This window comes from Notamacropus eugenii, chromosome 3, assembly GCF_028372415.1.
Source record: "Notamacropus eugenii isolate mMacEug1 chromosome 3, mMacEug1.pri_v2, whole genome shotgun sequence".
NCBI lineage: Eukaryota > Metazoa > Chordata > Mammalia > Diprotodontia > Macropodidae > Notamacropus > Notamacropus eugenii.
The window spans coordinates 211,509,074-211,534,142 of record NC_092874.1 but is presented as its reverse complement, the minus strand read 5'-3'; the positions used below and the strand labels follow the sequence as shown (position 1 = coordinate 211,534,142).

The 25,069-nt window shown below is 31.8% G+C and overlaps 1 protein-coding gene across 2 annotated transcripts in view; it reads right to left on the bottom strand.

The window, feature by feature from the left end:
• NELL2 (neural EGFL like 2) overlaps nt 1-25,069 on the bottom strand; it is a 139,256-nt gene that overhangs the window by 96,952 nt on the left and 17,235 nt on the right. For both annotated transcript variants that reach the window (XM_072654267.1, XM_072654268.1), the window contains exons 4-8: nt 4,131-4,304; nt 3,948-4,044; nt 1,162-1,234; nt 914-996; nt 359-487 (exon numbers count right to left, since the gene is read on the bottom strand). In XM_072654267.1, the coding sequence (XP_072510368.1) occupies nt 359-487; nt 914-996; nt 1,162-1,234; nt 3,948-4,044; nt 4,131-4,304 (556 nt within the window). The remainder of the gene's footprint in view (nt 1-358; nt 488-913; nt 997-1,161; nt 1,235-3,947; nt 4,045-4,130; nt 4,305-25,069) is intronic.

Here is a 25,069-nt window from a genome sequence, read left to right as displayed (position 1 = left end):
TAATGGCACCCTCTATCATTTAGTCTAACTACAAAAGATTAACAAAAACATGAAACAGCCCATGGGAAAGACCTAAGGCAATATCATTTTGAGAAGTAACTAACAAATTTATTTAAAATGACAGCTCCAAATATTCATCAAAACTCTAATTTAGTAACATTTTGTAAATGGTAGATTTTTTTAATAACATAGAAAGTAATTTTTAAAAAAAAGATAAAATGTGCATTAGATATGATATGGCAGAGTAGCAATCTTAAGGAAATGTAACCTAAAATTTTTACAGTGATATTGACTTCATAAATTTTTAAAGAAAAGATAAAAGATACATATTTAGGTTCTACTAAAATTGAAGCCATACCATGCACGTGCAGTTCTTACAGCCATCTGTCCAGGATTCAGATTCTTGGTAGGTAGTACCCTTCATAGTGCAGGTCTTTTCACAATAGCAATGATCCAATTTATTCATCCGCTGTTCAGCATGGGATAGCTGTAGCACAAAAGTGGGTTGAGTGTTCATCATTACAGCTATTGAAATACCTAAAACACTCCTTTTTAAGAAAAATCTTACTTTTTAGAGTTATATCAGATAATAGCAGGTATACTGAGGGGCCTTTTCAGTTATAATATTCCAGATTTAGTATCCTTCAGAGAAACCCTTTTTAAGGAAAATCTTAATATTCGTTATTTTGAATTCTGTTTCAGAAGGAGTATCTGCTTAATTCTAGTTTTACTGAATCATTTTTTATCAGATGGCTGAGATTTGAATTTTTGTGAGTATTTTTTTAAGTAAGCATTTAGAATATGTCTCCTTCTAAAGAAAGTTCTTTGTGGGAATGCCAGAGGTTACAAGTGAAACTCAAGTGAACCCAAGGAGTTTCTAAATCCCAATCTTTATTTCTGAAAAAAGTTTTACCTTTGCTGATGTTTTAGCCAAAATATCTTGAAGCTCCATTATTTTCTGCACAAGCCCATGGAAGTCATTACAAGTTGGACATGCTGGAATTACAAACACTATATTTATCAAATTCTGTTTACAAAGGATGCAATCTGGGTGTCTGTGATGACACGTAATATGTGGGAGCAGCTTTGAGATGATTTGCAAGACAAAATTAAACAAGAAGCATATCTTTCATTACAGAGTTCAAGAACTAATAGACTTACTGCGATTAAGATCTGGACACTGAATAATAAATCCCTGGGGCATGACAAGTAATTGCACATCTTGCATTATTCCCTGTGTATGAAAAAATATAATATATATGTGTGTATGTATGTACATATACATATATATTTGATTTTATCTGTCAAATTTTATATATCAAGGTTCTTCATAGAATACATGGAGTACTGAGAAAAAAACTACCTAGAAAATAATAAATAAATACATCATTTCTACAATCAGCCACATATAAAGAAAAAAAATCAAGCATAATAAACACCTACACTCTTATTGACAATATTTTAAAAGTCTTACACTTAAATGTAATCTTGTAATTAAGTGAAAATAACTGTATATTTGGAAATGTTATTTTTAGTTGATCATTACAGTAAAACTTAAAAATGACCTGCCAAAAAGCAATTGGAAAGTCTTTTCTAGTTTGAAAGACTCTCAAGTAAATAAAAATTTCTAAAAGGTAAAATCAGTAAAAAATTCTTAAGGATGTATTATATATATATATGTATATGTATGTATATACACACACACACACACACACACACACACACCCATAAATGTTAAAGACAAGCTATGTATAACAGACATTTATAATTTCACATATTACCATATTTTTGTCTGCACAGAAAAATATTATCGTGGAGATATAAAATGACATAGTTATGATAAAAACATAAAAAGGAAAATTGAATTATTAATACTATGTTTTTTGTTTAGGTATTTTACTTTTTTCATTTTGTCTTTTAAGTTCTTATTTTCAAGTATTTCTCAATTTCAAAAGAATAGGAAGCCTATTAGCCAGCTTCAATGAGACATTCTGACAAGACTTCAGGAGACTAGGCAGTTTAGAATAAAACTCAATGTTTTACCAAGATCATTTCATCACAAACTTAAAGGCAAAATTAATATTAATCCTTAGTTATCAAAGCAAATATATTTACTTGTGTGTGTTCATCCTTCATTGTTGAAGAAGACCATGCCATCAGAGAAATAATGATATGACTTGCACTTGACTTCGTTTTGAGTGAGGGAGGGCTGCGTAGGTCACCAGCCTCATTTCTCCTCCAGAGTCATCTGAATCCAGTGACCAGATATTCATCAGTATGATTGGATTTGACCCAGGGTGAGGCAATTTGGGTTATTTGACTTGTCCAAGGTCATACAGCTAGTGAGTGTCATGTCTGAGGTGAGATTTGAACTCAGGTCCTCCTGACTCCTGCACTGGTGCTCTAATCACTACACCACCTAGCTGCCCCAAATATATTTACTTACTGGACTTCTAAAAGCAAAGGCTTAAGCAGTTTAAAATTAATTATCCCATTACATACAATCCATTTTCCCCTTTGATTCAGCAATTCAGTTATTTCTATTAACCTTCTACTTTTAAAAGAAATTGATATCTCACTTGATTTATAAACAGAATGAAAATCAATTGTCAAATGCAGTACTTTTCAGTTTTTTGGTTGATGAATATGGTATGATTATTTATTTCTTTTTGCTGTTAGGATTTGCAACTCCTTGAACATTTAGGTTGTCAGCCCTACCTTTTTGTTGATACCACCTTTTTGCTGAATTCTTTTCAAGTTCAAGGTCTAATGTGTTTTGAGATTAGTTTTTATTAGTAAGTTTTTTTTTAACACTATGCTTGGTAGAGCACATCTACTAAATAAGTAAAATTTATATAATCTACAATAAAGAATAAAATTTAATGGCACATAATAAAATTCATGATCAAAACATTTCACAACAGGAGATCAGTTATAGTAATAACACCAAGGTATGTTCAAGCAAATATTGTCAATGTCCATGGATTTATCATTGAAACATTGGAAAATATATATACATGTCTATGTATATATATATGTGTGTGTGTGTGTGTATTTATATACAAAAAACCATGTATGTATGTATGTATGTATGCATAATATTCCCAATGTGATCTAATCACCATGACAAAAAAACTTTAAATTATAATCATGAATTTGTATAGACTAAATTTTAGAAGTGAAATTTATGGTTATTGCTTTTCTTCCCAGTGCTTGAGTCTAAATCTTTATTTGTGAATAGCTTTCCTGTTAAAACATTCGCTCTGCCTAGAACTTTTATTTACACGGCACATAATATTCATAGTTATTCTTTAATTATAAATATTTCAGCAAATATAATCAAGTTGCTTACCCTCTCTGGTCCATGGTTTTGAAATTTTGGTGGATTAGATGATTTCAATTTAGTCAGTTCCTGACAGCTCTAAAATTTCATGTCTTAAATCGTCACTAAAAATTTGCAACTACTCTCATGTCTTGGGGAATTCGTACAGATATGTGCTCTTACATAGCATTTAAGTTTCAAGGAGAACACGAGTTACAAGTGATAAGAAGCCTTGATCAAATATTAGCATCACCATAAAAGAAGCCTCAAAAGTAATGTGGAAGATAAAAGTGAGGCTGATTATGAAGAGATCAAAATACTCAAATTACATTTTTGCCATACTGAATATCATATTACCTGGCATCTCTTTCCTTAGTTATGTCATAAGTGTCCAATTAATGATAATCATTAAACACATCAATGAAAAAAATAATTTGCCAGTTAAATAAAATACAATGTTTTAAATGATAAAAAAGATAATATGCCCTCTCTTTGTGGAAAAAGGGGAGAATAAATTGTTAAAATGAATGACAATCCACTCCTCTTAGAAGTACATGTGTTTTCCATTCTTCATACAGAATTTACATAAACGTTATTTCACTTCTTTTCTTCCATGAGATCTTACCTTAAAGTAGCCATGTGCATTATTCCTTTGTCCTACCCAAAATGTTGTGCCTAAAGGGAAATCCATGGATGGTTTTTCCACTACTCGTTCATAAATTCTATATAAAATAAAAATGGGAAAATTAAGTATATTTGTTCTTGTTTCTAATGTCCCAGTTATTTTATTGAATCAATTTTCACTTACTTATTACAATCCACATGTAAAATCAAATGTGAGGCACTAATAGCTAAGGAGAGCCTGTGCCACTTATCATCAGCCAAAATGTAAGGAAACACTTCCGTTTGAGTTTGTTTACTGTCTGAATGGTAATGCAACCTGATTTCATTTCGATGACCACTGCTTTCCAATTCCAGGTATCTGTAGCATAAATGAGAAATTACATTATAGACTATCCTTATCATAATAGAAATATTTAATATAATAATCAGAGGAAAAGAGAATAATTTATTTTTGGTGAAAGTCACTGGGCTTTCATAGCATGGAGAAGAAAATACTGAGGCTAACCCTAGCTTAATAATTATAATAAAGTTATTAAAGGACCACTATGTAAACATGAGAAATCTCTAGTCTTTCTCTATAGCCAATCATGACTGAAGAAGAGAAATAGACCTACCTGGTAGCCAAAAGGGATTTAGGTTCAATTCAATTCGGCAAACATTAAAGAAGTAGGTAAATTAACAATTGGAAAAAAAAAACAATTAGAAACAGTACCTCCAAGTTATTTAATCTCTATTGTATTGCTATGTTGAAAGGTATTTTTCAGTTTAGTTTTGGGTATCAGGTCATTTAGAGGGATGGTCCCACCTCTGAGAGAATACTGAGATACTGAAAAAAAGAGGGGCAGTCCATTCCAGCGTGGCTTTATTTGTTTAATAGTATTTCATTTTTCTTTCTAATTGCGTGTTAAAACAATTTTTAGGATTCAATTTTACAAGATTTTGAGTTCCAAATTTTTCCCTCCCTCTCTCTTCCCCTCTTCTGAAAATGGTAAGAAATTTGATATAGACTATACCCATGCTATCATATTTTATCACTATTTATCATATTTTCATATTAGTCACAGTTGTGAAAGAAGAAACAAAAAAAAAGAAAACTGTGAAAAAGAATAAAGTAGAAAAACAGTATGTTTGTATCTGCATTCAGAGTTCATCAGTTCTTTATTTGGATGTAAATAGCATTTTTCTTTGTACTTGTTTTGAATCATTGTGTTGCTCAGAAGAGCTGAGGTTTCATAATCATTACAGAGTGTTGCTGATACAGTATACAATGTTTTCCTGGTTTTGCACCTTTTGCTTCGCATCGGTTTGTACAAGCCTTACCCAGTTTTTCTGAAATCTGTCTGTTCATCATTTCTTATTGCACAATAGTATTCCATTATATTCATATATCACTGCTTGATGAGCCATTCCCCAAGTGAGGGATAGTCCCTCAATTTCTAATATTTTGCCACCACAAAATGGGCTGCTATGAATATTTTTGTACATGTAGGTCATTTTCCCTTTTTTATGATCTCTTTGGAATAGGGACTTAGTAGTGGTATTGCTGAATCAAAGGGTATGCACAGTTTGGTTACACTTTGGACATAGCTCCAAAATGTTCTCCAGAATGGTGGGATGAATTCACAACTCTACCAACAGTGCATTAGTGTGTCAGTTTTCTCATCTCCTCTCCAAAATTTATCATTTGCCTTCTTTTTTTGTCGTATTAGTTATTCTGATAGGTATGAGGTGGTAACTCAGAATTGTTTCAATTTGTATTTCTCTAATAAAGACCTATTTAGAGCACTTCTTCATATGTTTATAGATAGCTTTCATTTATTTATCTGAAAACTGTCTGCTCATATCCTTTGACCATTTATCAACTGGGGAATGGTTTGTACTCTTATAAATTTGACACAGTTCTTTATATATTCGAGACACTTAGTGTAAGAATTGTTTCCCATCTTTTTGCTTTCCTTCTAATCTTGGTTGCACTGGTTTTCTTCGTACAAAGTTTTTAATATAACATAATCAAAATTATCTATTTTGCATTTAAAAATGCTCTCTCTCTTGTTTGATCATGAATTCTTCCTCTTCCCACAGATCTGACCCTTAGACTATTCCTTTCACTTTTAATTTGCTTATTGTGTCACCCTTTATATTTAAATCATGCACCTATTTTGACCTTAACTTCTTATATGCTATGAGATGTTGTTCTGTGCCTAGTATGTGTCCTATTATTTGCCAATTTTACCAGCAGTTTTTGTCAAAAGTGAGCTGTTATCCCAAAAGCTGTGTTCTTTGAGTTTATCAAACACTAGGTTACTATGGTTATTGATCAGTGTGTTTTAAGTTCCTAATCTATTCCAATGATCCACCGCTATATTTCTTAGCCAGTACTAAATAGTTTTGATCGCTGCTTTATAATATAGTTTGAGATCTGGTATTACTAAGCTATGTTCCTTTGTATATTTTTCATTAATTTCCTTGATATTCTTGACCTCTTGTTCCTCCAGATAAATTTTGTTATTTTTTTCTAGCTCTGTCAAATACTTTTTGGGTAGTTTGATTGGCATAGCACTGAATATGCAAATCAGGTTAGGCAGAATTGTCATTTTTATTCTAATTTTTATTCTACCCATGAGCAATTGATACTTTTCCAGTTGTTTAGATCTGACTTTATTTGTGGGAAGTGTTTCATAAATGTGTTCATATAGATCCTGGGTGTGTTTTGGTGGGTAGACTTCCAAATTATTTTTAATCTTTTAAATGTTAAATTTTAAATGTAATTTCTCTTTCTATTTCTTATGATTGGACTTTGTTGGTCACAGAAAGAAATGGTGATGATTTATGTGGGCTTATCTTATATTCTGCAACTTTGCTAAAGTTGTTATTACTTCAAGTAATTTTTAACTGATGCTCTAGGTTTTCTAAGTATACCATGGTATTATATGTAGAGAGTGATAGTTTTATTTCTTCATTGCCTATTCTAATTCCTTCAATTTCCTTTTTCCTCTTATTGCTTTAGCTAATATTCCTAGTACCATGTTGAATAGTAGTGATGATAATGGGCATCCTTGCTTCACCCCAATCCTCCTGGGAAGGCTTCTTGCTTATCCCCATTACAGATAATGCTTGCTGGTGGTTTTAGATAGATGCTGCTTATCATTTTAGGGAACACTTCCTTTATTCCTATGCTTTCTAGTGCTTTTAATAGGAATGGGTGCTGTATTTTGTCAAAAACTTTTTTAGCATCTATTGAGATAATCATATGATATTGGTTGGTTTTGTTATTAATACTGTCAATTATGTTGATAGTTTTCCTAATATTGACCCAATCTTACATTCCTGGTATAAATCCCAACTGGTCAAAGTGTATAATCCTCGGGAATAAATTGCTGTGACCAGGTTGCTAACATTTTGTCCAAAAGTTTTGCATCGATATTCATTAGGGAAAAAAATATAGTATAAAAAATAAAACGTAGTATAAAATATAAATATAAAAAACTAGCATAAAAAAAGTATAAAGCTTTACCTGTGTCAATGTATGAATGATCAAATGTAGAAAATTCCACTCTGCTGCAAGACTTAGTTCTAAGGTCTCTTTTAACCATACCAAACCAATATTCCTTTTGAAGACATCTGTGGCAATTTTTCTTAGGTCACAGTAAGTTGGTGTGTCACATTTCTTTTCTAACTGAGGACCCACTGTCTCCTCCAGGGCAAAACTGAAGGTTTTTTCCACTTCACCTATTTTTCCAAATACTTTATATAGCATCAGAATAAATTGTACTTTAAATGTTTGCTAGAATTCACTTATGATCCCATCTAGAGAGTTTATTAATGGCTTGTTCAATTTCCTTTTCTAAGATGGGGCTATTCAGGCATTTTATGTTAATCTGTTTGGTCTTCTTTGAAAACGAAGGATGAACACAGTACAGAGTGTTAATCTGTAAATCTAGGTAATTCATTTTTGAGTAAATATTCATCAGTTTCACTCAGATTGTCAGACTTATTGGCACATAATTTGGCAAAAATATATTCTAACGATTGTTTTAATGTCTTTATTGTTGGTAATTTCACCCTCTTTATTTTTGGTGCTGGATATTTGGTTTTCTTCTTTTTTTGTTTAAATCAAATTAACCAATAGTTTATCTATCTTATTGTTTTTTCTTTTAAATAAGCCCAGTTACTAGTTTTATTTGCCCAATCTGCTTTCCTTTCTATCACACCCCTCCCTTCTCTTATCCTCATTCCCTCTATTTCCTTCTAGGCAAGATAGATTTCTATACCCCATAGCCTATATGTCTTATTTGCCAGTTGCATGTAAAAACAATTTTTAACATTTGTTTTTAAAACTTTGAGCTCCACATTATCTCCCTTCGTCCCTCCCTACCCACCAACATTGAGAAGGCAAGCAATTTGATATAGGTTGTCCATGTGTAGTCATACAAAATACTTCCATAACAGTAATGTTGTGAAAGACTAACTATATTTTCTTCTATCCTATCCTGCTCCCCATTTCTTCTATTCTCTCTTTTGACCCTGTCCTTCCTCAAAAATGATTACTTCTAATTAGTACCTCCTCCCATTTGCCCTCCCTTTTATTATTCACCCCCTTTATCCTCTTTCCCCTTCTTTCCTGTAGGGTATGATAGATATTCATACCCAGCTGAGTGTACATGTTATTCCCTCCTTAAGACAAATCTGATGAGAATAAGGTTCACTCATTCCCTCTCACCTCCCCCATCTTCCCTCCACTGAAAAAATTTTTTCATGCCTCTTTTATGTGAGAGATAATTTCCTCCCCCTCTATTATTCTGCTTTGCCTCCCAATATATTCATCTCTTACCCATTCATTTTATTTTTTTAGATTTTAAATATCATGCCTTCACATTCAATTTACCCTGTGGACTCTCTCTCTCTCTCTTTCTCTCTCTCTCTCGATATATAGATATATATATATACACACACACATACATATATCATATATATATATTTAAAAATAAATGTTAAAAATTGTTTTTACATGTATTTCTCCCTTTCTCCTCCCAATACATTCCTCTCACCCCTTAATTTTATTGTTTAGATATAATCCCTTCCTATTCAACTCACCCTGTACCCTCTGTATATATGTATTCCTTCCAACTACCCTAATGCTGAGAAAACTCTCAGGGGTTACAAATATTATCTTTCTATGTAGGAATGCAAACAGTTCAACTTTAGTCAGTCCCTTGTGATTTCTTTTTCCTGTTTACCTTTTCATATTTGTCTTGATTCTTGTGTTTGAAAGTCAAATTTTCTACTCAGCTCTGGTCTTTTCATCAACAATGCTTGGAAGTCCTCTATTTCATTGAATATTCATTTTTCTCCCTGAAGGATTATACTCAGTTTTCCTTAGTAGGTGATTCTAGGTTGTAATCCTGGCTCCTCTGACCTCCAGAATATTATATTTCAAGTACTTTGATTGCTTAATGTAGAAGCTGCTAGATCTAGGGTTGTCCTGATTGTGTTTCCACAATACTCAAATTGTTTCTTTCTGGCTGCTTGCAATATTTTTTCCTTGACCTGAAAGCTCAGAAATATGGCTACGATATTCCTAGGAGTTTTCCTTTTGGGATCTCTTTCAGATGGTAATCAGTGGATTGGTAAGCCAATGTAACTGTAATGTAGAGTGCTTACAGAGAAATAAAGGGAGTGGAAGAGTGAAAAGTTAGGGAGAGACTAGGTTATTAAGGTCTTTAAGTGACAAACAGGATTTTATATTTGGTTCTTAAAGCAAAAGGGAGCCACTAAAGTTGTATGTGTATGTGTGTGTGTGCACACATATGTGCACTTGTGCAGATTCTGGAAAAATCATTTTGGCAGCTGAGTGGAAGATTAGTTACAATGTGGAGAAATTAGAGTTAGGAAAATTACTTGTATTCCAGTATTGCAAGTGAGAGTGCTTTTACAAAGATAGTACTGGCTGTGTTAATGGAGAGAGAAGACATTATGAACATAGAAATGACAAAATTTGACACTTCATGTATTCATTTGACATTTACAATTATATATGACATAAAATTAAAACCACATTTCTACCACAATGCTTTACAGATTTCCCAACAATTTTTTTCAAATAGGTTGTTCTTATTCCATGTTCTTGGACTAATCAAAGACTATGCTACTCTATATGATACCTTTTGAGTACTATACATGAGTTTTCTTATTTTTTGTCTTTATAATTTTATTGATCAAACTTTTGCATGTTAATTTAACACTAATTATGCAAACTAATTTAGGTAACATCATTTTAATCATATTGGTTGAGCTCAATTGTGAGCAATTAACATCTCAACATATATTTTTGATTAATATAAAAATGGTTTTTACTTGCAATTATAGATATTCTGAATGTGTCTTAGTAGGCACCTAGATATTTTACCTAGATATTTTATACCTTCTGTAGCAATTCTGAATGGTGTCACTTTTCCTATTTCTTCTTATATGATTTTGGTAGTAACGTAGAGAAAAGCAGATGATTTTGTGAGTTTATTTTATATTACATTACCTTATTGAAGTTATGAATTGTTTCTATTAATTTTTATTCAATCTGTAGTGTTCTGTAAGTAAACAATACCATCTGCAAATAACAAATTTTGCATCTTTATTATCTCAATTTCTTATTCTTGTCATTGCTATGGCTAGCATTTTTATGCCAATAATTTGTATTAAGTAATTGTGACATCAATGTCTATACTTGCTTTGTCCCTGATTTTATTGGTAAAGCCATCAGTGTTTGTCCATTACAGATAATGTTATACATTAGGTTCTGATTCTTTACCATTTTAAATAAAGGATCATTTATTGCTAAGATTTCTTGCATTTTTAACCTAAATGAGTGTTGTACTTAGTTAAAACCATTTTTGCATCTATTTACATAAACATGCAATTTTTATTTTTTATTAACATGGATCATTACTATTTTTAATTTTCTTAAAGCTGAACCACGTCCTATAGTCATTACATAATCCAACTGATATGAATGGGTTGTAACTTTTTTGATAATATTTTATTCATTACTTACGTATATCATTCATTCATTGTAATTATAGATTAATATTTATAATTTTTACAATTTCATCCTTCCTCAGTTTAAGTGTCATTACCATTATTTTTGGAATAAAAAGGGTCTGATAAGATGCCTTCTTTCTCTATTTTTGCAGGCAACTTATATAGTACTGGAGCTATAATTCCTTAACTATTTGATAGTATTTACTTGTAATCCATTGGGTCAGAAGGTTTTTTGTCTATGTGAATTCATTTATATCATGTACAATTTCCTTTTCTCAGATTGTGCTGTTTAAATTCTCTATTTCTCATTGGCCAGTCTGGCTATTTCACACATTTGAAAGTATTCACCTACTTAAATAATCAGATTTATTTCAACTTAATTGGACAAAATCATCCTTAACATTATTTCCTTTTATCTTTGATGATATATTTCATTTTTGATATGGGTAATTTAGCTTTCTATCCTTTTAAAAATCAAATTAACTACTCAATTTTTATTACTTTAATTTTTGTTTAAATTGTTAATGGCTTCTTTTTTATTTTCAGAATTTAAATGGCTGTACTTATTTTTGACTTCTTTCTTTCAGTTGTTGTTGATCTTGTTGTTATATGCCCCATTTGTTGATCTCTGACTCTTCTTTTTTTCCCTTTTTTGTTCATAATCATGTTTAAAAATATAAATTTTCCTCCAAAGACTGCTTTTGTTTTGTTTCCCATGTTTTGTATGCTGTCACATTTTAATCATTTTCTCTCATAAATTATCTGTTTATATGATTCCTTTCTTTGACTTCTGCATTCTTTAACATTAGTCTCCACATAACTCTGAATCCTTGATTCAGATTGCCCTTACTGATTATATTTTTGCTGTTAGTAAATTATGTGGCTAGCAGCCTTGCTTTTCTGCATCTACTTATGCCTACAAACATGGTCAGTTGTGGTAAAGGCTCCATGCATAGCTGAAGGATTTGGGAGCCAAAGTTAAACTAAACACACTGAGAAAAGATAACTTTAAGACTCTACAAGGAGACAAGTAGAAAGATTTATCTAAAGGAAACATTGTGAAGACTCCACAGTGGAAATCTCTAACCACTCTAAGCTCCTCTTGATTTGACTCATGGAACACTGTGTCTCTCCAACGTTTAGCTGATCATCTGAAATTTCATCACCATGCAGATTGCCTCAGCTTTAGATACTCAAACACCTTTTCAACTTCCTCAATTACCTCTCCCTTCTTATTGGAAGCAATATACTTGGTAACACAGGGAATAGAGTGCTGGACTTGGAATCTTGAAGACTCATTTTTCATGCATTCCTATCTGGCCTCTAGCACTTTTACTAGCTATATAACCAGAGACAAGTCACATCACTCTATTTCTCTCAGTTGTTCATCTATAAAATGAGCTGAAGGAAATGGCACACAACTCCAGTATCTTTGCCAAGAAAACTCTAAATGAGGTCCCAAAGAGTTGAACCAGACTGAAAAAAAGACTGAACAACAACAAAGATTGAGAACTTTCCCGTCTTCTCTCCATTTTCCATCAGTTTGGACTCCCCAAACCATGATGAGCCTGTGCTTCATGCCCTCTAGTGGCCTTATATTTACAGTTTCCTATTTTGTTAGTTATTTTATATTTTCAGTTTCCTATTGTGTATTGTGAAGATAGGGACTATCTTTTTCTTATTTTTATTCCTAGCATTTAGCACAATGCCTGCCTTGTAAACACTTAATAAATGTTTACTGAATGGATTGAAAATTGTAAGAGGACTTCAAATAATCTGGAGATATGAGTGTATCCCTTTATTGTGTAAATTCATTAAACTCAATCCCACTTTATCCCACACTCTGTACATACTTTTATCCCAGACTATGGCAGGAGACAGGTTATTAGTGGGAAGGAGTGAATCTTTTTTACAACCATTTTTACTGTACTACCTTACAAATAAACTATTTAAAGTCTAATTCTGTTTGGGTGATTGATATCAACTGATAATCATAACATTTGGTTGATTGTTGTCCTTCATTCTCAAAGAGGACCCAAATGACATCACCATGATAAAGTGAAGTTTCTGTGTGTCCCACTCTAACTGATCAGACCAATACGAGCTCTGGATTCTACCACAGATTGGGCACAGATATTCGGTGTGAATATTTGGGTAACAGTAGACACACACACAAAAAAAAAAAATTCTGAGAAGAGGTGTAGATTCATCCTCTGGGGACATGATCTGCCAGTAGAGCTGGGAAGCCTGCATTAAACTTATATTACAGGAAAAAGCCTTAAAAATTTCAAAATAAAATATTCCATCAAACGGCCTTTATCAACACATGCATAGTAGTTTTTCGGAAAGGATGAGGGAAGATAATTCCATAACAATATCACTAATGACTTTGAGTTTAAAAATTTTGATAAAATATTGGCAAAAGGACCACAGCAATGTAATAATAATCAAAATAATCAAAAAATTAATCAAAAAGTTATTTTCTATGATCTAGTTAGGATTTCTTTTTCCCCTCACGAAGGTAAGAATCATGTAACATTCGGAAAACAATAATATGTAATCAAAAAAAGTCAAACTACTTGTTTACATGTAAATATGCATAAAAGTGTTTGATAAAGTAAGTATACATTTTTACATGCTAAAAACAAAAACAAAGCAACCTGTGAAACAGACATATGTGTACAAATCCTAAGTTAGGAGCTTGTCACTAATGGAAATGCACTAGAATCTTTCCTAGTAAATATAGGAATGAAGCCAGGAATAAAGCATTCCCAGCTATTATTTGAGATAGTTCTAGAAATGCTAGTAATGATAAGAAGACAAAAGAAAGAACTTAAAGGCAAAAAGGCTGGCAAAAATGAGATAAAATTAACCCAATTCTTGAAGAAAATTACTTATAAAACTCCAGGAAATCAGGAGAGAAGCTAATTGAAACTATTAAGAACATTAGTTAAGTAACCAAAAACAAAATAAATCCACAAAACCTCTCAGATTTTCTATATATAACAAAATATGGGAGGGAATAATAAAAGGGAAATGCTGTTTAAAATAATTTAAAAATACATAAAATATCTTGGAGGTACCCAACCAAGGCATAATCAAGATTTGTATAGAAACAATGATAAAATACTTCATAAGGAAATAAACAATTTAAATATTTGAAAGGTTATTCAGGGCTCATTTTGGGCCATGCCAATATTACAAATATTGTAATATTGCCTAAATTGATTTTACAAACATCTTGCTATAAGCATTGAATTACTTCATGGATACTTTAGAGAGCTGGACAAAATAACTTTAGCTGGTCCATTCATCTATATCATTTGATATCTCTGCTTCCCTTTCTGACTAAACTCTTTCAGAAAGTGGTACCTTTCTCTCAGACTCTTCTTAACTATCCACCCACTGACTTCCAACTTGATCATTAAGCTAAAACTTCTCTCTCAAAGTTACAACAATCTTTTAATTGCCAAATCTAATGACCTATTCTCAATCCTCTTCCTTCTTGACCTCTTTCCAACCTTTGGTATTTCAAACGCTTTTTCCTCATTGATTATCTCTTCCCAGTAGATGTTGTGATAACTACTCTCTCGTGGTTCTTTCATCTATCTTCTCTGTCTCCTTTGCTGGATCTTCATCCAGGGTGCATCATGTAATTGTGGCTGTCTAACAGATCTCTGACATGCCCTCTTCTCCCTCTATAGTATTTCACTTGGCAATCTCATGAGCTCTCATGGATTCAATTAATTATGCAGATTATTCTGAAATCCATTTGTTCAACTGTAGCCACTATGTTGTCCTTTACTCTCACATGTCTAAATGCCTACTGGGGAAATTAAATGAAATGTCCTGTAAACATCTTAAACTCAGCATGTCTGAATCTTACCTCAGTATCTTTTCCCACACCTCTTCCTTCTTCCCAACTTCTCTATTATTGTTGAGATACCACCACCCTCCTAGTTCCCCAGGCTTATAATAATGTTTTTGCCTTCTTTAGGAATTCATTTATGCTTTGTTCATTTTCTACGTTGACTTAGAAATGGAGATACTCTTCTTCTTGTTTTGTTAGTTATTTTATGTTTTTCAAAGTATTCATCTATTTTTTCTAAATGTCATATTTGTTCACCAAAATTCTGTGAAAGAGCTTCTGACAATTCCCTTTATTTCTCTAATTGTAAGTTCTTTTTTATTTTTATTTTTCATATGAACAATTGGTTTTCTTCCATCTTTTAAATAATCAAATTAGTTATTTGTTTTTAAAAGCAGATTAATTTTATTAATCAACTTGATAATCTTTTGTTTTAATTGTATTAACTTTTCTTTAATTTCATAATTCCTATTTTCTTATTGAGTTAAGGAACTTTGATTTATTACTATAACTATATTGTGTTTACACTAGAAATATAGAGTTGGTTCAATAAAGGAAGACTAAAATATAATAAATTAAATAATACAATTATATCAATAAATGCTGAATAGACTTTTGACAAAACATTTTTTAAAATAAAAAACTCTTGAAATCATAGGAACAAATAAATTTTTCCTTAATAGAGTAAACAGAATTTGTCAAATATGTAATGGGTAAAATTTAGAGGACTTTCCAATAAGATTAGCACTATTATGTAACATAGTGCTAGAAATACTAACTATGGCAATAAGATTTTAAAAAATAAATTGAAGGAACATATATAGGTATAGAGAAAACAATATTATCCCTTAGAGAAGCTTAAGTCCCAAAGAAAACTCAGCAGAATGAGATAGAAAAAAAATTTCCTCTCAAAACAATTATAGGAAATATAAAATAAGTATGAATAAATATAAAAATATTTACTTAGTGACTATCTGCAGAAATAAAGGCAAAGCTACATAGTAGGAGAAACATTAATTGCTCACTAGTATTCATTTATTTATTTGGTGGCTTAGCAGTATGATTCCCAAAATAATATCTTATGAACCTAGAAACATAATAATGCAACTTATATAAAGAAACAAAAGGTCAAGAATCTCAACAGTAATTGAAAGGGAAAAGTGGTAAGAAAGATTTATCAGTATCAAATCTCAAATTTTCAGTAAGTATTAAAGTAATTTGCTATTGGGTTTTTTGTAAAGATACTGATCAATGGAACAGATTACACATACATAAGGTATGCTGGTGTATGGCTGGTTGATCTGTGAACTGGTCTAGCTTTTCTAGAAATCAGTTTAGAAGTATGCACAGAAAGCAACCAAACTATTTATACTATTTAACTTAGATATGCCATAATTAGGCCTATACACCAAATACACCAAAGAAAGGAAAAGGAGATCTCAATATATGAAAAATATAACAGTCTTTCAGTAGCAGTCAAAAATAAAAGATTAATTCTCTTTCTATTGGGGAATGGCTGATCACAGTTTGGAATATGAATTTAATGGAATACTAGAGGATACGGAAAGAATAAAGTAGAAGAATAGTAAGGAGGAAAGTTATAAAGAGTTTTGAAAATTCTTTGAAAGAAGATTTTATCTGATTTTATTTTATTTTTAATCCTAGAGGTGATAGGGAATCACTGGAGCTTACTGAATGGGGGTAAGTAGAAGTAGGTATTGATTTGGTTAAATCTGCATTTTAGGAAGATCAATTTGATATCTGGTTAGAGGTTGGCTTAGAGTAGGGAAAGATCTGAAGCAAGGACACCAACCAGCAAGCTATTGCAATAGTTCAGATATGACATGATAAGGGCATGTAGTAGGATGGTTGTATTGTAAAAAAAAGAGAAGAGATGTTATAAAGGCAAAAATGATAGGACTTGATTAGATGTGGGGGAGGAGGAGAATAAGAGAGTAAGCATTCAAGGATGAAATCCAGGTTCTTAGAGTGACTGGGAAGACAGTAGTATGCTCAACAGTAATAAGCAAGTTAGGAAGAAGGGAAATGATAAGTTCAGTCTGTGATATGTTGAATTTAAGATACCTGCAAGATAGACAGTTTAGGATATTTAACAGGCATTTTGGAGAACTGAGGCTGCAGGTTGGGAGAATGGTTAGGATTGAACAAAAAGAATTGAGAATCTTCTGCAGAGATAAAAATTAAATCCATGGGAGCTGATGAGATCACTAAGTGAAATGGTATAGAAGAAGAATAGAAGAAGGCCCAAGACAGAGCATTCAGGAACTCCTATAGTTAGTGATCATGAGAATTAGAAAAGAGCAATGTCATGAAAAACTAGAAAGAAGATTACCAAGATGAAGAAAGAGATTAAAAGAGTCAAAGGCTGCAGAGAAGGAGGAGGATTGAGAAAGGCCATTAGATTTTATTTTATAATTAAGAGATCATTATTAATTTTGGAGAGATACATTTTGGCTGAATGATGAAGTTAGAGGCCAGATTGTAGAGTTAAGACAAGTTAGAAGAAAGGAAAGGGAGACATGTATTACAGATGATCATAAGATGCTAGCTACAGAAGGGAGGGGTATTTGAAAATGGGGTTATTCTGGTTTTAAGCAGAAGGGAAGCAGCAAGCATGTAGTAAGCAATCAAAAAGCAATGAGAGACCAGGGATGATAGAGGGGGCAACTTACTAGAAAAGATGAGATGGAATGTGCACATAGAAGGGTTGACAAAGAGAAAAGCCACCTCTTCATGTCAATTGGGGGTAAAAGAGGAGGTAGAAATGTTCAGTTTAGAAAAGATAAATGAAAAGTCTGTTTGAGTTCCAAAATGAACATAAATTCCTACAAAAAAGATGTCATAAATGGCATAGCCCTTCAGAATGTCTGCTTAGATACATGGAAAATCACAAATTGGACTTTTGTCTGCTAAACAGCAGTCATGGGATCAGGAAAAGAGATTTAACTGGGCTCCAAATCCTAGACATTTCTGTATTAAGCTAGAAAATATTTCTCTTGGGCTTCTTATTTAAGAGGTAAACTAAGATTTTCTATAATCCCTTAGAAACTTGGTGAAGGGATTGAATATTTCTGCTGAACTATGCTAATTCAATTCACTAAACAACTTTTTTTAAAAAAACACCTCAAATCAATCAAGAAACATTTGCTAAACACCCACTGTTCTTAGGCACTGTCCAAGGTTTTGAGGTAAAAGATACAGAAGATCCCTAGTCTTAAGGAGTTTATATCTGGGGAGACAACATATACATATGTTACATGTATTACAAAGTAACTATGAGCATAATAAATGACGAACAGTTAGGTAGGAAAGGAATTAGTAATTGAAGGGATTAGGAAAGGTTTTGTGCAGAAGATCCTTCTTAAGTTGCATCTTGAAAGAGAGGAACTCAGTGAGCTTAAGATGTGGAGGGAGTACTTCCCAGATGTGGAAGAATGGCATTCATAATTGAAAACACCACTTCACCTGTTGTCTGATTATGGAGTAAAGTGAAATGGGAATAATGCTGGTGGGGGTTTGTGAGAAGCAGTTAGAAAAACCTGCATCCTTCAGAGTTATCCTTAGAACTCTGAAGTGAGTAGCAACCACTGATATGAGGATGTGGTTCACCAATGCATCTGAGATTTGGCAGAAGTAAGTAGTCTGCAGGATTAGGAGAGGCGAGTATGATACATGCAAACATTTTTTGTGGTTGTATATACACAAACAAGGAAATCTACCTAACTTTAAAATCAGTGGTCAATGTAATAAAGTAGATTCAAAAGTTAATGAATTTGCACTGGAAGCTGTGATTTTTCATGTTCTCTTAGACTCCTGGTGGGAGGAATTAAGCATTTCTGCTGAGCTCTTTCAACCCACTAAACAGCTTTTTACAAAACACCTCAAATCAAACTCTGAATAAGATAACAAAAAGAGTTACTATACCTGATTTTTCCAGCCCAGGATAGCTTGAGAATACTGAAAAAAACATCTGCCTATGGACACTGGGGTGGAAGTCAGACATAAATGAGCATGGAGGAAGCACTACCAGTTATAGGACCTGAAAGGGTCAGCAGCATCAGCCACAGTAGCAGTAACAGTGGCAGCACTAAGATTTGTAAGGGTACTAAGCTGCAGATCAGAAAGATATTACAGAGATCCCTGTGCTAACATTAAGAGCAGGATTAGGCACTATTTCGAAGCTCCTATACCCATTACCCATTTCTGGATCAAAGTTACAGGACAGAAAGAAGCATGTAAAGCCTTTTGTCATGAGTTAACAGAAGCCCTACCAGGGTAAGGACAATAGTACAGACCAGAAGGACAATGAAGATAACTCCCCTTGGATCACACCACCTTTGAAGCACTAAAAATCTACAGCTCCCTAATATAGCCACAAAATCTCAGGTTAGCCATCATCCCTCTACCCTCAGAAGTGAGTAGAGCTTAACTGTAATATAAAGTCCAAAGTAAAACAATAAGCTGGAAAGTATGAACAAACAATAAGAAAGGAACTGACCATAAAAAGCTCCGTTGGAGAAGGGAAAGCTCAAGACAAACTCAAAGAGAAGACAAACACCTTCAAGCAAAGCCTCAGAGAGAAATGCATATTGGATATAAACCCAACAAGACTTCTTATAAAAGCTGAAGAATGATATGTGTGTGTGTGCGTGTGCGTGTGTGTGTGTATGTAAATTATTTAAAAAATCAAATGTGTCGGTGAGGAAAACTTGGGAAAAGAAATGACAAAAATGCCTGAAAATTAGGAAAAGAGAACTAATAGGGTAATAGTAGAGGTATAAAAACTTACTGAACAAAACAACTCCTAAAACTTAGAATTAGTCAGGTAGAAGCTAATAACTCCATGAGATATCAAGAAACCAAAGGCAAAATAGAAAAAAAATTGTAAAATATCTCATAGAAAAAACAACTGACCTAGAATACAGATTAAGAAGAGATCATATTTAACTGCATTGTATTTTTAAATTATGGAATAAAACAAACATTTCTGTAACACAATACAATAAAAAAAGATGACCACACATAATAATTCAAATCTATTACAAACAACTTGCTATTCCTTTCAGAAATATAACAAAATTATCATGAAAATTTCTTTTTGCTTTTTTTATTCCGACCCACCTCTGAGAGAGAGCTACCATTAGATAGATGGACAGACAGACAGACAGACACACACACACACACACACACACACATGTAAAATTATTCTATACATACTTCTTTTATCAATTCTTTCTCTGGATGCAGATAGATTCTTTATAGTGAATTTGGGTATTTATAGTAGTCAAAATAACTTTTTCACTCAAGGTGAATACTTTTTTCCCCTAATCATCTTTGGAAATAGACCAAGTAATGGTATTGCAGGGTCAAACGGTATAATATATAGTTAGTTTAAAAACTCTTTGTTCTCCAAAATGGTTGGATCAGTTTACAATTCTACTAACAATCAATGTGTCCCAATTTTTCATATCCTCTCCAATATATGTCACTTACCACTTCAATCATTTTAGTCAGTCTGAAAGGTATAAAATGATATCTCAAGATTGTTTTAATTTGCATTTCTCTAACCAATAATGAATTAGAGCATTTTTCATATGATTACAAATTGTTTTAATTTATTCATTGGAAAATTGCCTGTATATATCCTTTGACCATTTATTGGTTGGGGAAATGGGGGCCATTTCAAGTCATCTAAATGGCTCCAGAGGAGAAAGTGAGTCTGGTGACTTTGTATAATCCCCCCTCACTTAGGTCTGATTCACTTATAAATCATGGCATTACCTTCCTTATGTCATAGACCTCTTCAAGAACAAAGGACAAACAACGACATTTGAGGAATGCCTTGTATTCCCTAAGACTGGACAAAGTTCTTTATATATTTGAGATATTAGACTCTACTTGACAAACTGTCTATAAAATCTCTCCCCCCACACCAATTTTCTGCTTTCCTTCTGATCTTTGCTACATTCGTTTTATTTGTACCAATTGTATTAATGTAATCAAAATAATCCATTTTATGCCTAATTTTGCTTTCTTTCCTTGTGTATTTATAGATTATCACTTATGGATTATCATTCATAAGTCTGATAAGTAATATGTTCCATGTGTTTCTAATTTTCTTGACATATTTCTCTTTTTATCAAGCTCATATATCCATTTTTACCTTATCTTGGTAAATGATGTGAGGTAGTGATCTACACCCAGTTCTTACCATACTGATTTCTAGTTTTCCCAACAATTTTTTTTAACCAAGTAATGAATTCTTATCTCCATTAAGTTTTATTTTAAGGGCATTATGTTGATCTGCTGTTTTAAATTTTATGTATACTCTATTCCATTCATCTATCTTTCTATTTCTTAGTCAGTACTAGATAGTTTTGATAAATATTGCCTTATAGTTTAAGACCTGGTACTTTTGCATTATTTCCTTTGGTAATCTTGACTTTTTATTTTTTCTAAATGAATTTTTTTTTAATTCATTGAAATTATTTTTTGGTAATTTAATTGGGATGCCATTGAATATACAAATTAGTTTAGGGGAAATTGTCATTTTTATTATATTGTCCTTGCCTACCCATGAAAAATGAATGTTTCTCTTATTATTTAAATCTAATTTTATTTGTATAAAAGGTTTTTACAATTTTGTTTACATAGTTCCTGTTTTTGTTTTAGTAGGTGTACTCTGTTATTTCATACTGTTTAGAGTTATTTTAAATGAGGTATCTTTTATTATCTCTTCTTGCAGAGTTTTGTTAAGGATATATAGGAATGCTGAAGATTTATGTCAATTTATTTTATATCCTGCTACTTTGCTAAAATTATTGTTTCAACTTTTTAGTTGTCCTCAGGATTTTCCAAGTATGTCATCATATTATCTGCAAAAAACAAAAAAACTTTTATCACCTCATTCCCTATTCTGGTTCTTTCTCTTTATTTTACTTCTATTATGATTGCTATGATTTCCAATGCAATATGGAATAATATTGATGACAATGGGCATCAATGTTTCACAAGATTATCATCATTACAAATAATGCCTGTTGATGTTTAGATAAATGCTTTTTATCAACATAATGAAAAATCCATTTATACTAATATTTTCAATGTTTTTAATAGAAATGAGTGTTGAACATTTATCAAAAGTCTTTTATGAATCTCTTGATATAATCACATGATTTTGTTACTTTTATTATTGATGTAATACTTTTTTCATAGTTTTACTTATATTAAATCATCCCCATATTCCTGGCATAAATCTCATTTGTTGATCATGTATAAACTTTGTAATATATTGTTGTGATCTTTTAGTTAGCACTTTATTTAGAATTTTGCATCTGTATTAATTAATAAAATTGATCTATAATTTTGTTTTTCTGTTTCTAATCTTCCTAGTTTAAGGATCAGTATCATATTTGTTTCAGAAAAGGAGTTTGGTAGGATGCCTTCTATATCTATTATTCCAAATAATTTATTCAGTATTGGAATTAGCTGATCTTTAGATGTTTGGTAGAATTAACTTGTAAATCCATCTGATCCTGGTGCTTTTTTCTTAGGAAGCTCATTTATGACCTGTTCATTTCTTTTTCTAAAATAGGTATATTTAGATATTTGATTTCCTTTTCTGATAATTGAGGCAATTTATGTTCTTTTAAATATTTTTCCATTTCACTTAAGTTGTTAAATTTATTGACACACAATAGGGAAAAATAATTCCTTATAATTGCTTTAATTTTATCTTTAATAGTGGCATATTGACCCTTTTCATTTTTTATACTAGTGATTTGGTTTTCTTCTCTTTTTAAAAATCAAATTAGCCTATTGTTTATCTTTTTTTGTTTTTTCTTCATAAATCCAACATCTAATTTTATTTATTAACTCAATGTATTTTTTTAATTTTATTACTCTCATCTTTAACTTTTAGAATTTCCAACTTAATGTTTAATAGGGAATTTTTAATTTGAGTATAAACCTAAATGGAAAAAAAATGGACACTTGATGAACTAAAGGACTTTCAGGTATTTGTAACAAAAAGACCAGAAGTTAATGTAAAATTTGATATAAAAGATCCAGAAGAAATATAAGGAAAACATTAAAGACTAATAATATGGCACTAATTAAAGTTAAACTATTTATTACATATGAAAATGTCACCAGTATTCTTAAAACTGTCAAACCATGAAAGTAGTTTGAAAAAAAGGTTGAGGCTTAGTTGTATATAATGAGGAGATTTTAAAAAAACAAAATTGTGTAGAAAAAAGGTAAAGGGGAACAATTATCTCATAAAATTGTGCATAAAAGGAAGAACTAATACAGAGGAAGAAGGTGGGAGTAGAGGACTGGTAGTGACAAAATCTTACTCTCATCTGAGTTGAAGAAGAAACAACATATACATCTGAAGCAGTTTAGAAGTCTTCTGAACTTCTAGAGAGGTGAGAAAACTGGGGGACAAGCAGAGGGACTTTTAGAAGGGTACATCAATTAAAATTAGGAGAGCTGAGGAAGAAAATAAGAGAGGGACTTTTGGAGGACAGAGGACTGAATAAAATATGGAATAAGAAAGTAAGGTGAGAATATAAGGTAACAGGGATAGATTAAAAAGAGAGGCTGAGAAGGAGAATATTGAGTAAAAATAAGATGGAAGGAAATTCACAAATAGTAATTATAACTTTGAATGTGAATGGGATGAACTCACCCATAAAATGGAAACAGCAGAATAGATTAAAAATCAGAATCCAATAATATGTTATTTATAAGAAACATGTTTAAGAAAGAGAGATACACACAGTTAAAATAGAGGGTTAGAGCAGAATTTACTAAGCTTCAGCTAATGTAAAAAGGACAGGGGTAGCAATTATTATCTCAAACAAAATTATGGCTAAAATAGATCTAATTAAAAGACATAAATGGGGTAACTACATTTTGATAAAAGGTACCACAGACAATGAAACAATATCAGTACTGAATCTATATGTACCCAATGCTATAAAATCTAAAATTTGAAAAGAAAAAGTTAAATTAATTATAGGTAGAGATAAGTAGTAGTACTATAATGGTAGCAAACTTTTATCTTCCCTTCTCAGAAATAAATAAATTTAACCAAAAAATAAATAAGAAAGAAGTTAAGGAACTGAATAAAATTAACTAGATATGATAGATAACTGGAAAAAATTGAATGGAAATAGAAAGAAATACACCTTTTTCTCAGTGGTTATGGTACCTTTAAAAAAAATGACCATATATTACTACATAATTTACAGGTAAAAGCAGAAATATTGAAAATATTCTTTTCAAATCATAATTCTATAAAAATATTTTAATAGGGACAAAGGAAACAGATTAAAAAGTGGAAATTTAAAAACCTAATCTTAAAGAACGAGTGAGTTAAAGAACATATCATAGAAGCAATCAAAATTTCATTAAAGAGAATTGTAATAATCTGATAACGTATCACACAAAGGGTGATAACATAATCAAATTAGTCAGATCTATGGATAAAAGCAGAGTTCATAAACAAAAAAGAAATCATCATTAGAATCATGGGAAGTAAAATGGATAAATTTGATTACATGAAATTTAAAAAGTTTTGTACAACAAAATCAAATTCAGTGAAACAAAATCAATTCAGTCAAAATTAGAAGAAAAACAAGAACCTGTTTGGGGGGGGGGTGATTTTACAGTAGGTTTCTCTCACAAAAGTTTCATTTCTCAAATGTATAGGGAACTGCATGAAATTTATAAAATTAAGAGCCATTCCTCAATTAATAAATCACTACAGGACATATAAACAGACAGTTTTCAGAAGAAGCTATCAGTTGCTGTTCAGTCATTCAGTTGTATCCAACTCTTCATGACCTCATGGCACATCACTACTCCCCTGGGTTTTTCTCAGAGTGGTTTGCCATTTCCTTCTCCAGTAGATTAAGGCAAATAGAGTTTAAATGACTTGCCCAGGGGCACACAGTCAGTAAATGTCTGAGGCCAGGTTTGAACTCAGGTCTTCCTGATTCCAAGCCTAATGCTCTATACATTGAGCCAACTCATTGTCTCTAAGTTATCAGTAGACATATGAAAAAAATACTTTAAATCATTAATAATTAAAGAAATGAAAATTAAATAACTGTGAATTACCACCAATGAGATCAAAGAGAATAAAAGGACCCATATTACAAAAAAATGCTCTTAACTGCTCTTTTTCTTGT